At 41.5% G+C, this 15,521-nt stretch overlaps 1 protein-coding gene across 1 annotated transcript in view; it reads right to left on the reverse strand.

Annotated features, from left to right (window-relative positions):
- The window catches only part of MRPL48 (mitochondrial ribosomal protein L48), a 53,039-nt gene that overhangs the window by 5,534 nt on the left and 31,984 nt on the right, over positions 1-15,521 (reverse strand). The window contains exon 5 of the mRNA XM_059708489.1: positions 9,978-10,147. Within this exon, the coding sequence (XP_059564472.1) occupies positions 9,978-10,147 (170 nt within the window). The remainder of the gene's footprint in view (positions 1-9,977; positions 10,148-15,521) is intronic.

Consider the following 15,521-nt stretch of genomic DNA (forward strand, 5'->3'; position numbering starts at 1 on the left):
GCACTCTGGTGGGCATTATGTAGCTTGTGCTTAAAAGGAGTTCACTAAGAGTGTTTTGTACAGACAGGTAAGTAGATGAACATCCTCACCACAGTAAGACAGGGACAATAACAGGGATGTACCAAATATTATAGGGACAAGAGGAAGAGAAGTGGGGATCAGGGGAGGCTTCACAGGTGAAGCAGTATCCAGATGTAAAGAATGAACAGAGTTGTTTGCCCCCAAAAGTGCAGCAGTTATCTAAAGGCAAGGAGACACGAGAGGCTCTCAAAGAGAACCAACAGGAAAGCCAGACATAGTTTGATAAGGAAATACTGGGAACTCTGGTCATTAATGTAGAATAGGCCTTTGAGTAGTAAGAGTATAATTTTCCATTCGTTTCTATACTTTTCAGATTTTCTATAATAAACATTGCTTGAATAATCACATAGTAAAAACAGAAGGGAAGAAATGAAATAACAATTTCAAGAGTCAACTTATCAAGATAAAATAATGTTACCTTTTGGGAATACTGCCTAAGACAGGGCAGAAGGGAGCCGGCTGGGGTGCTAGGGAACTTAGAATCTGTGGATACTACTATATATAAGATATACCTCCATTTTAAACAATGTAAGTGGACTTAAACAAAAAAGAAAGAGTAGCCTTTAAGAGAGTGGTGCTGGGTGACGCTGTTCCTCTCCAAAGAGCACAGGGGCTAGGATCAGCTTTAGACTTGGAAGCTGCTCCCAGATGAGTCATAGTTCCATCTCTCCAGGCAACTGCTCAGCAAGGGAGGACCTGCATGTAAGTTAAGGGACCTGCATGTAAGGCCCCTTCCTCTCCTCTTCTAGGTTAGTTGCAGCTATAGCAAAGCAGACCATTTATAGAACAAAAGCCAGCACACTGCTCCTTTGCCCAATTCCCCCTCAAGGTCAAAGCACTACCCCACACTGCCAGAGGAAAATGGATCATGATGAAATGAAAGTCAAAAGAAAAAATTATTTCATCTCTGAAAAACTGGGCAGTGAGAATGCCTAACCATACAGTGGTCTAAAAACCTCAATCAATGCAGAGAAGAGAGTTGCTGAAAATAAATATCTCTTTATGCTCTGTGCTATTTGGAGCAAAGAGTCAGGAAGAGGCAAAAAAAAAAAAAGAAGAAAAAAAGGCACATCATTCATTTTGCTGTTCTAGGAATCATGCCCATGCCTATTGGAACTCAGTCCAAATCAACGAATATTTATTCATTGCCTACTATGTGTCAGGTACTAGGCAAGGTCTTAGGATTATTAGACAGACGGCTGATGGAGACAGAAACAATCCTTGCCTTATGGATCTTAGAGTCTAATAAGGAAGACTAATAAAAGTCAAGTAATTACAAGGATAAGAAATGACTGCTATGAAAGGGAAGTTAAGTAACCTTCACTTCTACTAAAGACATAATATAGAAACTAATTTAAGAGTTTCTTTAAAGAAGTGACATTCAAGATGAAACCTAAGGAAAAAGCAGGAGTTAGGTGAAGGGGAAAGAGTATTATAAGCTCTGGAGAGCATATGCAAAGGTCCTTGGGTGGGAAGGGGCTAAAACAAAGCTAGTGTAATTGGAGGGGAAGGGAGAAGGAAGTATGAGTTAAAGCAAGAGAGGCAAGCCCAGACACCCTGGGGCACTTGGTATAAAGCCATGTGAGGACCTTTAATTTGATCCTAAAGGAATGGGAAACCACGGAAGGAATTTACTTATGGGAGTAATATGACCTTACTTCCATTCGAGAAACATCGCAATGAAAGCTGTGTGGAGTACTAGTTAGAAGGAATTGAGAATTTGGAGAGAAAAAAAAGTGGGTTCAAATCCAGATCTTGCCATTTATTAGGTATACTAGAAGCCCGCTGCATGAAGAGATTTGTGCAATAGGCCTTCCCTTCCCTTGGCTGCCGGCACCGGTTTTCCTCCGGCACCCGGGACCCAGGCCTTCGCTGCTCAGGTCCGGAGCCTTCAGTCTTCACTGCTCCGGCCAGAGCCTTCAGTCTTTGCTCCGCTGCTTCACACCTACGTATGCAAATTAACCGCCATCTTTGTTGGGTTAATTTGCATACTCTGATTGGCTGGTGAGCGTAGTGGAGGGATGGTCAATTTACATGTTTGTCTATTATTAAGATGGCTATAGGCAGGCTTTAATAATTAATTATCCCATCTAATGAAAGAGTAATATGCAAATTGACCATCACTTCAACACACAAGATGGCCGCCCCCATGTGGACACAAGATGCCTAGCAGGGGAGGGCAGTTGTGGGTGATCAGGCCAGCAGGGGAGGGCAATTGGGAGGGACCAGGCCTAAAAGGGAGGGAAGTTGGGAGCAATCAGGCCTGCAGGGGAGGACAGTTCGGGGGGACCCAGGTCTACAGAGGAGGGCAGTTGGGGCAAACAGGCCCGCAAGGGAGGGCAATTGGGGGGAACCAGGCCTGCAGGGGAGGGCAGTTAGGGGCAACCAGGCTGGCAGGGGAGGGCATTAGGGGCGACCGGGCTGGCAAGAGAGGGAAGTTAGGGGTGACCGGGCCAGCAGGAGAGGGAAGTTGGGGGTGACCAGGCCTGCAGGGAAGGGCGGTTAGGGGCGACTAGGCTGGCAAGGGAGGGCAGTTAGGGGTGACTGGGCCTGCAGGGGAGGGCAATTGGGGGCAACCAGGCCTTCAGGGGAGGGCAGTTGGGGGCAACCAGGCCTTCAGGGGAGGGCAGTTGGGGGCAATTGGGCTGGCAGGGGAGCAGTTAGGCATTGATCAGGCTGGCAGGGGAGTGGTTAGGGACAATCAAGCAGGCAGGCAGGCAGGCAGGCAAGTGGTTGGGAGCCAGCAATCCTGGATTGTGAGAGGGATGTCCCAGATTAGAGAGGGTGCAGGATGGGCTGAGGGACACACACACCCCCGTGCACAAATTTTGTGCAACAGGCCTCTAGTAATAATAATAATAATAATAATAATAATAATAATAATAGCAGCCAAGAGTTGCTGGCAACTGTTGTAAGCACTTTAAATATATCAACTCCCTTAATTTTTACTATAGTCTTTTTTTTCTTTAAAATATATTTTATTGATTTTTTACAGAGAGGAAGGGAGAGAGATAGAGAGTTAGAAACATCAATGAGAGAGAAACATCGATTAGCTGCCTCTTGCACATCTCCTACTGGGGATGTGCCCGCAACCCAGGTACATGCCCTTGACCGGAATCGAACCCGGGACCTTTCAGTCCGCAGGCTGACGCTCTATCCACTGAGCCAAACCGGTTTCGGCTACTATAGTCTTTTTAGGTAGGTACTTTAACTCCATTTCATAGATGAGGAAACTAAGACACAAAGAGGTTAAGCAAACTGCCCAGTGTCAGACAATAAGAATATGGTAGCTCTGGCTCATATAGCTCAGTTGGTTGAGTGTTGTCCCATGCACCAAAAGATAGCTGGTTCGATTTCCAGTCAAGGCACATGCCTGGGTTTCAGGCTCAATCCCCAGGAGGGGGCATATATGAGGCAGCCAATTGATGTTTCTCTCTCTCTTTCTCCCCTCCCTCTTTCTCTCAAATCAATAAAAACATATTGAAAAAAGAAGAAGAAGAAGAATATGGCAGAGCACAAGTAAAACCTGGATGGTTTGGCTCCAGAGTTGAGCTTTGATTCACTATGTACAAAGTGCTTGTTTGAATTAAGAATATATAAAAAAGTACTTATCAGAGTGGCTGGCTGACGGTAGCTCAACAAATGCTACTGCCTTCTCGCCTTTACCCAAATACAGCCAGAGTTTTCCACAGCTGGGTTTTATTCTTTTTATTTTTTTAATCCTCACCCAAGGATATTTTTCCATTGATTTTTAGAGAGAGTGGAAATGAGAAGAAAAGAGAGAAATATTGATGTGAGAGAAACATATCGACTGATTGCCTCCTGCACGAGCCCTGACCAGGGCCTGGGCTGGGGAGGAGCCTACAACCAAAGTACGTGCCCCTGACCAGAACTGTACCTAGGACCCTTAGGTCCGCAGGCTGACCCTCTATCGACTGAGCCAAAACACCTAGGGCTACAGCTGGGTTTTAAAAACAGCACCTTTAAAAAGTCCTGAAAATTTGAAACACTATTCCAGGGAGTTGATTCACTGTAGGTAAGATAACACTGTGTAAATGAAATTTAATGTTTCTTTGCTACCACAACTTCTGAGAAGCTACCCCTAATCCCTGCCAGCTGGGGGAAGAAAATCTCTTTTTTTTTTTTTTTTTTTGCATGCTCATTTTCTTTTTTCTTTTTTTTTTTTATTGCTTAAAGTATTACAAAGGGTATTACATATGTATCCATTTTATCCCCCCGCCCTAGACAGTCCCCTAGCCTCCCCTATCCCCCAGTGTCTTATGTCCATTGGTTATGCTTATATGCATGCATACAAGTCCTTTAGTTGATCTCTTACCCCCCTACCTCCTGCCCCCCGAAAATCTCTTTTTTTAAAAAAATATATTTTTATTGATTTTTTTACAGAGAGGAAGGGAGAGGGATAGAGCGTTAGAAACATCAATGAGAGAGAAACATCCATCAGCTGCCTCATGCACAACCCCTACTGGGGACGTGCCCACAACCAAGGTACATGCTCTTATGCTCTTGACCGGAATCGAACCTGGGACCCTTCAGTCTGCAGGCCAGTGCTCTATCCACTGAGCCAAACCAGTTACGGCGAAAAAAATCTCTTCATTAATTATTATTATTTAGAATGTTGCAATATGTCATTCTCTGCTAAACGCTATCATATACTATTTTATTTAATTTTCAGAACTCAGAGAAATAAGAAAATTATCATCCCATTTATAAAGAAGAGGTAACTGAGGTTCAGAATTTCCCAAGGTCATATTGCCAATAACTGGTACAACTTGAATTTAAATCAGGTAATTTGATTCCAGAATTGGTACTGTGTTACTTAAAGTGTGGTCCAGGGACAAGTTGCTGGTGAGCAAACTGCATGGTATCAGTCCAGGAAAAGATAAGGAGCATGCAACAGTCACTAAACACACTATTTAACTCAGCCAACCATTTTTTTTTTTCAATAGCAAGACTTTTTTGATGAAGGAAGCAAAGCATGAATGCACATTTTGGCATAAGCTTCTAATATCTTCGTGCAGTGCTACTTGGAAAGGTATTGCTGCTGCTTCCTGAACTGGCACTGTACTTTAACTTTCACTTACCATGTTCCACATTATGTTAAAATTATTTCTGTGTGCTTGTGTGCACACACACATCCTATATAATAAAAGGGTAATATGCAAATTGACCCTAACAGCAGAATGCCTGGGAATGACTGGTCACTATGACACACACTGACCACCAAAAGGCAGATGCTCAATGCTGGAGTTGCCCCCTGGTGGTCAGTGAGCTCCTATCTCAGCCACAAGCCAGGGTGACGGCTGCCAGTACAATGGTGGTAGTGGGAGCCTCTCCCGCCTCCTCAGCAGCGCTAAAGATGTCTGACTGCAACTTAGGCCTGCTCCCCGCCGGCAAGTGGACATCCCTCGAGGGCTCCCTAGCTGCCAGGGGGATGTCTTATTGCCAGCTTAGGCCCAATCCCCAGAGGAGCAGGCCTAAGTCAGCAGGTGGTCATCCCCCGAGGGGTCCCAGACTGCGTGCGGGCACAGGCCGGGCTGAGGGACCCCCTCCCTGCCGCGAGTGCACAAATTTTTGTGCACTTGGCCTCTAGTGTACATATAATCCCTGAAATCAGGAACATTCACCTTAGTATCATCCAGTTAAAATGCCTAGTACAGTGCTTACCACATGAGCAAGAAAGGGCTCAATCAATAGATTTTAATCAATTAATTGAAAGCACTGTCATTAAACTTTAGGAAATGTATACCATACAGCTGGATTGTATAGTCATATTGAAGAACCTGTCATTCTTTCAGCAATGGCTTAATGTTCCCCATGTGGCAGGCAGGCCCTGGTCTAGGTGCTGAAGAAATAAAGAACACAGTCCCCATCTAATCAGTGGGGAGAGGAGCTGACAGATGAATAGACAATTACAGCCCAAAGCGCTAAGTGACATGATAGAGGTGCGTGTCAAGTGCTGAAAGAACAACTGACTCTCTGGGGCATCAGAAATAGATAAAGCATATCTTTAGGCCTAACACAATTGAAGTACTATCTGCTGTGAGAGATAAAATCACACCCTATTATACAGTCTTCCAAATAGCACATTTAGTGCAATTATACTCTAAGTTATAAAGGTTCAAAAGTTCATATTTGGCTTAATGACTTAAAATAAGACCCTATAGCCCGGCTGGTGTGGCTCAGTTGGTTGAGCATCATCCCATGCACCATGAGGTTGCTGGTTCAATTCCCAGTCAGGCACATGCCCTGGTTGTGGGCTCGATCTCCAGTAGGGGGCATGAAGAAGGCAGCTGATCAGTGTTTTTCTCTGATCGATGTTTCTATCTCTCCCACTCCCTTCCTCTCTCTGAAATCAATAAAAACATATTTTTAAAAAAAGATCCTATAGAATTAAAAATACTGGAGTCAGGCAGAACTAGGTTAAATCCAGGCAATTTACTAGTTCTGTGACTTTTGGCTATTCTGAGACTTGGTTTCTTCATCTGTACAATGAGAATCCTATCTAATAATAGACAAACATGGTAATTAACTGTACCTTCGCTACCATCACCATGGGTTGATCAGTGCAATATGCAAAGTAACCGCCAACAAAGATGGCGGCTAATTTGCATACTGCAGGCAGGGCGGGACACCAGGAGCTGCCATCCAGGCCCCCATGTGTGACCCCTGGAGCCACCAGAAAGCCAGGCCACAGGCAAGGTGGCCCCCCGGGACCCAGGAGCCCATCGGTGAGGTCTGCAGGCGAAGCAGTGATCAAGTTATGAGGGGGAGGGTCGGGGGGGGGGCGGCAGAAGGCGCTACAGGAGCAGCTCTGGCTGGAGACTGAAGACTCCGGCCAGAGCGAGGAGCAAAGACTGAAGGCTCCAGCCGCAGCGAAACTGTGTCCAGAGCGAGGATGGAAGGCGGTGACCAGAGTGAAGGTCTGGGTCCCGGGTGCCAGAGGAAAACTGGTGCTGGCAGCCAGGGGAAAGAAGGCCTATTGCACGAATCTTCGTGCAACGGGCCTCTAGTATATTAATATCTGTCAAGTGAGAAAGAGTATAATTTTTGCCATATCCATATATTGTGCCATGTACTACCTTGTCACAATGGCAAACCACCCCAAGTATTATTTATTAAATATTTTTCTTTAAGTCAACACACTTAAAATTAATTTGAAAAAGAAACTTGAGATGTGGAACAACTGGAACTCATGTTGCTGATGAGGAAAAAAATGGTACAGCCAATTTGGCAAACAGTTTGGCAGTTTCTTATAAATTTAAACATAAATTACACTTAACCATTTGACCCCACAATCATACTCCTAGAGAAATGAAAACTTAAGTTCTCACAAAAACCTGTACATGTTTATGGTGGCTTTATTCACAATTGCCCCAAACTGAAAACAACACAAATGTTCTTCAGCTGGTGAATGGATAAACATACATGTATTCAATGAAATGCTTATCAGCAACAAAAAGGAACAAACAATTTGACATGGCAATAACATGCATAAATCTCAAATACATTATCTTAAGTGAAGAAATAAAGAGCACAGTCCCCAACTAGTCAGTGGGGAGGGGAGCTGACACATGAATAGGCAATTACAGCCCAAAGCACTAAGTGACATGATAGAGGTATGTGATTCACAAAGAAAAATACGGTATGATTTCATTAATATTACATTCTGGAAAAGGCAAAAACTATAGGGACAGAAAATAGATCTGTATTTGCCAGGGACTGGGGGTATGGGGAGGGAACTTCTTGGGATGATGAAAATGTTCTGTATCTTAGTTATGATGGTATTTACTCTCTACTGTGTGTATTTGTCAAAACTCAGAAATAGATCACTAAAAGGGTGAATTTTTATTGAATGTAAATTATATATCAATAAACCTGACTTTATGTTCCTACTACAAATGGAAAACCAGTATCAGCTGTCATAAGTAGAAAGTAAGTTAAAAATAAATACAATGGAAACAAAATAATGTTATAAAATTCTAGCTAAATTCTATTGGTAGCCAAAGACGCCTCTCTGTTATAAAGATTAGGAAGTGTTAGAGTGGTGTTAAGAACATGCCAGAACCACACAAAGAATTTATCCTTGACATATTAAGTTGAATGAGAATTTAAAAGGGCATCCCACATTTTCTGAAACACTGAGGTAAGTTATGTAAAGTGCCTGGCCTGGAGCAGACAGTGAGTAAATGTTAGTTCTCCTCTCCTACAGTTTTCCAACAAATCCAAAGAGTAAATGAAAAGCAGAGCAAGCAAAGAATACCTAAATAAATGGGGACATATACCATCTTAATGAATCAAAGGAATTAAAATAGATAAAATGTCAATTCTCCTCAAATTTATCTACAGATTCAACACAATCCTAACAAAATTCCATCAGGCTCTTTTCTGTAGAAATCAACAAACTAGTTCTAAAATGTTTATGAAAAACCTAGAATAGCCAGAATAATTTTGAAAAATAAGAACGAAGTTTTAGTTCAGTAATCAAGCTACCGTAATCAAGAAAGATATTGTGGTATTGGCGTAAGCATAGATATATACATCAGTGTAATAGAGAATAGAAATAGATCTAAACATACATGGTTAATTGACTTTCAGAAGGTGTTAAGAAAAATCAATGGAGAAAGAAAATCTTTTTAACAAATGGTATTTGAACAACTGGATATGTATATTTAAAAAAAAGAAGAACTTTGACCCATATCTCACACCATATACAAAAATAACTCCAAATGGATCATAGACCTAAAAGTAAAACTTAAAACTATAGAACTTCTACCAGAAAACATAGGAGAATATCTTTGTGATGTTGGATTAGGCAAAGATTTCTTAGATCTGATACCGAAAGCATGAACAATGAGAGAAAAAACTGATAAGTTGAACTTCATCAAACTTAATCTCCTGCTCTCTAAAAGACTCAGATAAAAAGGTAACAAGATAAGCCATAGACTGGGAGAAAATATTTGCAGAACACATACTGAAAAAGAACTGGTATCCAAAAACAGATTGTAAAAACTTTAATAATTCAGTAATAAAAAACAACCCAATTTAAAAGTAGACAAAAGATTTGGACACATCATCAAAGAAGATATACGGAAGGTAAATGAGCCCATGAAAAGATGCTCAACATCATTTATTTATTAGGGAAGTGAAAATTAAAACCACTGTGAGATACCAGTATGTATGTATTAGAATACCTTTTAAAAAAATTTGACAATACCAAGTACTGACCAGAAAAAGGAGTTACTGGAACTCTCATATGTTGCTGGTGGGAATGCAAAAATGGTGTATCTAGTTTAGAAACCAGTTTGGCGGTATCTTACAAAGTTAAACATACATTCACTATACAATCCCTAAATCCCAATCTTAGGTAATTATCCATGAGAAAAGAAGACATATGACCCACAAAACCTGTATGAGAATGATTACGGCAGCTTTGTTAATAATTACCAACAAACTGGAGACAATCCAAAAGTACATCAACTGGTGAATTAAAATCACCATTTAATGGAATACCGCTCAGTAATAAAATACTTACAAAAACATGGATAAATTTTAAACACATTATGGCAAGTGAAAGAGGCCAGACAAACAGCTACATATTGTATGATTCTACTTACATGATGTACAACAGGGACAGAAAATCAATTGGTAGTTGCCAGAGATGTGAAAGGGAAAGAAAGGGGAGGAGATTGACTATACTTGGGCACCAGGAAACTTTTGGGGTTAATAAAACTTTTATATTTTGATTGTGGCAAAGTATATCTAAAAAGGGTGAATTTTATCACATGTAAATTATATCTCAAAACCTCATTTATCAACAACAAAGCAGAGCATGCTACCCACGCCAAGAATATTTCATACAAAGACAGCCTTCATACCTTTCCTCCACTTTAATGGAGAGATGGTTGCAGAGGTTGTGAACATATTGGGCATAACTCTCTGCCAGGGCCATGTCATATGAAGTCATGTGAATGTTCAAAACCCCATATTCGTAATCTGTCCCCAAATTAATGGCTCTCAATTCCACTGTTCTCTTCTTCTTCTTGGGCTAAACAGAAAACAAAAAGAGAAAGAAGATAAATCAAACTATTATATAAGAAATTCTAACTTCACAAAAATTTTTTTTAAAAATTAATCTTTCATTTAAATTTACCACTTTTTTTCTCAGGCTACCATACCTACAAAATGAAGTTCTCCTGGAAAGGAATGGGCAGCTTCCCTTGCCAGTCTGGGCTGTGACATCAGCCAATGAAAGGCAAGGGAATATTGCTGGCATTACTTTAAGATGAATACAGTGACTGTCTTCTACAATTAACTTGTCTTTAGACTCACCTTCCATCAAGAAAGTTTCTCAACTAGAAATAATCAAACCTATATAAATGCCCATCAAGAGGAGGAACTTGTTAAATAAATCATGGAACACATTATGCAGCTGTAAGAAGGAAAAAGAAATTTCTTTATGTACTGAAATGGAAAAGCCTTTAAAATAAATTAGATGATAAAAGCAAACTGTAGAATAACATGTTTAGACATGTCATACATATAAAAAAGGGTAGGTATGCCATATATGCAAAAAGAATAGGGGTGTGTGTGTGTGTGTGTGTGTATTTATATAGATATTTATTTGCTTGTATATCCAAAAAAATATCTCTAAAAGGATGCATAAATATACTATATCATTGGCTGGTTACCAGTGAGGGAACTGGATGGCTGGAGCATAGAGGTGGAAAGGAGACTTTTTATACTATTTCCCTTCTATCCTATATAATAAAAGGCTAATATGCAAATTGACCAAATGCCGGAATGACCGGTCACTATACGCACTGACCACCAGGGTGCAGGCATTTAACACAGGAGCTGCCCCCTGGTGGTCAGTGCACTCCCATAGGGGGAGCACTGCTCAGCCAGAAGCCGGGTTCACGGCTGGCAAGTGCAGCGGTGGTGGTGGGAGCCTCTCCTGCCTCTGCAGCAGTGCTAAGGGTGTCCGACTGACAGCTTAGGCCATTAGTCAGACATCCCCTAAGGGCTCCCGGACTGCGAGAGGGTGCAGGCCAGGCTGAGAGACCTGCCCCCTACAAGTGCACAAATTTTGTATACAGGGCCTCTAGTATTTTTTATAATGTGAATCTTTTATCAATTCAAAATTAGAATATACTATTTTTTAAAAAATTAGTAAAAATTTTATTGTCATATAATACATTGAAAAATGCATAATTACACATCTCAACCAATTTCCACAGAGTTAAAATACCTGTTTAATCAGTATCCTAAACAAGAAATACCAACACCCAAAAAAATCTCCTGCCCCCCAGATTGGTAACCACTATTCTGACTTCTAAAACCAGAGGGTTATTTTGCTTGTTTTTTGACATTTGCAAAAATGAAAGGATTCACTATATTCTCTTTTTGTGTCTGGCTTCTTTCATTCATTATGTTTGTAAGATTCATCATATATTAGGTAAAACAACAGTTCTTTCCTAGTCTATTGTATGAATGTGTTACAATTTATTTATCCTTTTTACTGTTGATGGGAATTTGGGTTACTTCCAATGTGGGGCCATTATGAATAAGAGCATTGCTACCAATGTTCTTGTATGTATTTTCAATGAACATATGTATGCAATTTTGTTATAGATATACCTAGAACCTGAACTAATGAGTTACAGATTATGCATATGTTCATCTTTAGTAAATATTCTCAAAGAGCTTTACAAAGTGCTTTCCAATTTAGACTCCCACCAGAGCAAGTGAGAGTTCTAATTGCTCTACCTTCTTGCTAACACTTAAAAAACTTGGTATAGTCAGCTTTTCTAATTTGTTTGAGCAATTCTGGTTGGTATGAAGTAGGAATAAATTAAGGGTTTAACTTGCATATCCTTTAAGTCTATTGAGCCTGAGAACCTTCCCGTATGTTCATTAGCCATTTGGATGCTCTCTTTTGTTACCTGCCTATTCAAATATTTTGCCCATTTTTAAAAATTGGGTCATCTGCCTTTCTCATATCAATTTGAAGAAGTTTTTTCCTTTGTTCAGTAAATATCTTCTCCCTCTCAGGAGCTTCCCCTTTCACTTTAAAAAAATATATATGTTTTTATTGATTCAGAGAGAGGAAGGGAGAGGCAGAGAGAGTTAGAAATATCAATGATGAGAGAGAATCATCGTTCAGCTACCTTCTGCATGCCCCCCACTTGGGATCGAGCCTGCAATTCGAGAACCTACTCTGACCAGGAATCAAACTGTGACCTCCTGGTTCATGGTCAGTGCTCAACCACTCACACTGGCTGAGCCCCTTTCACTTTTTTTTTTTTTTAACATACTACTTCTGAATTACTTTATTTTATTTCACTACTAGAGGCCAGGTACACGAAATTCATGCATGGGTAGGGTCCTAGGCCTGGCCTGTGATCAGGGATGATCTGTGGGGCAACCAGTGGGGTGATTGGGGGGTGGGGTGGAGAGGGGCCCCGCTGGCATCTGCCTTGGCTGGCCTGGAGCCTGCGGGCTGGGGGCAGCTTCTGCATTGAGTGTCTGCCCCCTGGTGGTCAGTGTGCATCGGTCATTCCACCATTCAGTCAATTCTCATATTAGGCTTTTATTATATAGGATTTTATTTTATTTTATTTTTTGGTTAATCTTCACCTGAGGATATTTTTTTCCATTGATTTTTTAGAGAGAGTGGAAGGAAGGGGAAGGGAGAGAGAAAGAGAAACATCAATGTGAAAGAGACACACTGACTGGTTGTCTCTCATACGTACCCTGATTGGGGCTGGGAATCAAACCTACAACCCAGGTACATGCCCTTGACCAGGAATTGAACCCAAGACCTTTTAGTCTGCAGGCCATCGCTTCTACCACAAGCAAAACTGGCTAGGGCCCCTGGCACTTTTTACTTGTGCATTTTGATGAGCAGAAATTCTAATTTTTAATGTAATTCAATTTATTCATTCTTTTGTGGTTATAGTGATTTTTGTGTCCGGTTTAAGAAATCTGTCTACCTTAAGATCATGAAGATATTCTTGTGTGTTATCTTCTAGCACTTTGATGATTTTAACATTTACATTTAGATCTACAACTCATTTTTTATTTATTTATTTTTTATTTTTTTTAAAATATATTTTATTGATTTTTTACAGAGAGAAAGGAAGAGGGATAGGGAGTTAGAAACATCGATGAGAGAGAAACATCGATCAGTTGCCTCCTGCACACTCCCCACTGGGGATGTGCCCGCAACCAAGGCACATGCCCTTGACCGGAATCGAACCCGGGACCTTTCAGTCCGCAGGCCGACGCTCTATCCACTGAGCCAAACCGGTTTCGGCAACAGCTCATTTTTTAAATGATTTTTGTATATGGTATGAAATAGGAATCAAGAGCCATTTTTTCCCCACATGATCACCAGTCCAGTTAACCCAGCACCACTGCATGTCACTTTCATCATATAAGTATCCACAGACATGTAGATCTGCTCCTGTAGTTTTTATTCTATTCCACTGGACTATTTGTCTACCCTTGAGCCAAAACCACACTGTCCTAATTACTGGAGATTTATAATAAATTTGAAGTTTGGTAGAAATAATTTTTTTTTTTTTAACAAAAAGGAAAACAAATCTATCTCTATTTACATGTCTTAGTCATCCCTATCTAACAGCCAGCAGCCTAGTGGCTGCCACAGCAGAGTGGTTCCTGGCAGAGCACCTGGGATGGTTCTCGTACATCACTGCTCTCCAGGTCAGTCTAAGAGAGCAGGGGCCCAGTATGGGGAAGCAGGGAGAGGACTCAGACAGTCCTTTCATGAGGCCAGTAATACTGATGACTGGCCTGATCTCACAAGGGTGTTCTGAGAACTGAAAACATTGTATGTAAAGTGGTTAATACAATCTGTGGCACTAAGCACTCAATAAATATTAACTTTTAATACTATTTTCATTCCATTTTTTAAAATATATTTTTTTATTGATTTCAGACAGGAAGGGAGAGGGAGAAATAGAAACATTAATGATGAGAAGGAATCATTGCTCGGCTGCCTCCTGCACACCCCCTACTGGGGATCAAGCCCGCAATCCAGGCATGTGTCCTTGATGGGAATCAAACCCAAGACCCTTCAGTCTACAGGCAGACACTCCACCCACTGGGCCAAACTGGCTAGGGCTATTTTCATTCTTATATTCCTCAGATCTAACACAGGTCCTGGCAGAGAAAATATGCAATGATGCACTATTTTAGAATTTTAGAACAGGACAGCATTTAGAGATGATTTTGTCCTAGTTCTTCATCTTTGCAGGGGAAGAATATGAAGCCCAGAGAGTTTAAATAAGTAAGTCCCCCAGAGTCACACAGCCAGACAGGATAGATCCTAGAACTAAAGCCTAGATCTGACCCACCCCTGCCAAATGCAGGGATTTTTCCGCTGCAGCCTCTGCATTCCTGAAGTTCTTAACAGTGGTGTTCACCCCAAGGTCCCCAGTTTGCAGTGAGTGAGACAGTCCCCTCTAGAGACCAACCATCAAGGAGCAGCTTCGCTCTCTCTTCAGAGGCCACCACACCCGTGGCCAAATGCGGCAATCCAGGCTTTTCATCCTGACAGCCAGCACTGCAGTCAGATCTGTGAAGAATGCTGAGTAGGAATGCAATGGGGAGCGACTGAAATTTTCCAGCACAGAGAGAAGGAGCTTGTTCTTAACCAGGGAAAATGCCAGGGCTTTTCAAAGGTGTCGCTTTAGGGGAACAAAAAAAGAAAGCTGATTCCAGTATCCCTCTTGGCATCTCTCTTGCTTTTCCGTGTTGGCCTAGATATGCCTGGAGCGATCCACACCATCCGGAGCCTATTGTGATATTAGATTTCAGTTCTAAGCCAGGGCACAGAATAACCAGCAAGAGCTTGAATGCACAAAATATCAGTCACTAATTCCTATAATTTTATCTGCATAATCTTTTTCACATCATTCCCTTCTTTTCTTTTCTAAATGCCTGAGTTCAGGCCTTCATGACTGCCATGGCTGTACATGACTAGAGCTCTGTTTTAGGGAGGCCACCCTGACCGCACATGAAGGAGAGCCAGGCAGGAAAAGAAGGGAGGCTAGGAGAAAGGTGGCAGGGAAGATGGACTACTGTCCACCATCAAACTTTGGTACTCCTGTGAATGACCTGGATTCACTGTGGGGTGTCCCAGGTGGCCATTCTTAGATCCTTGCAGGATTGCACTATGATCCCCCAAACGAACCATGGGATACATTACTAAACCATTTTTATACAGAAATATCCACATTATTACCCTGTTTCACAGATAGAAAACTAAGGTCCTCTGAAAGCACATGACTTGCCCAGGTTACTGGGAAAATTTGCTGGGAAAGAGCAGGTAGAGGAAGGAGTCTTATTAGAATCACAGGCTGCTATAGGTGGGAAGGATCTTAGAGATGATTTAG

The sequence above is a fragment of the Myotis daubentonii genome, chromosome 9 (genome assembly GCF_963259705.1).
Source record: "Myotis daubentonii chromosome 9, mMyoDau2.1, whole genome shotgun sequence".
NCBI classification, from domain to species: domain Eukaryota; kingdom Metazoa; phylum Chordata; class Mammalia; order Chiroptera; family Vespertilionidae; genus Myotis; species Myotis daubentonii.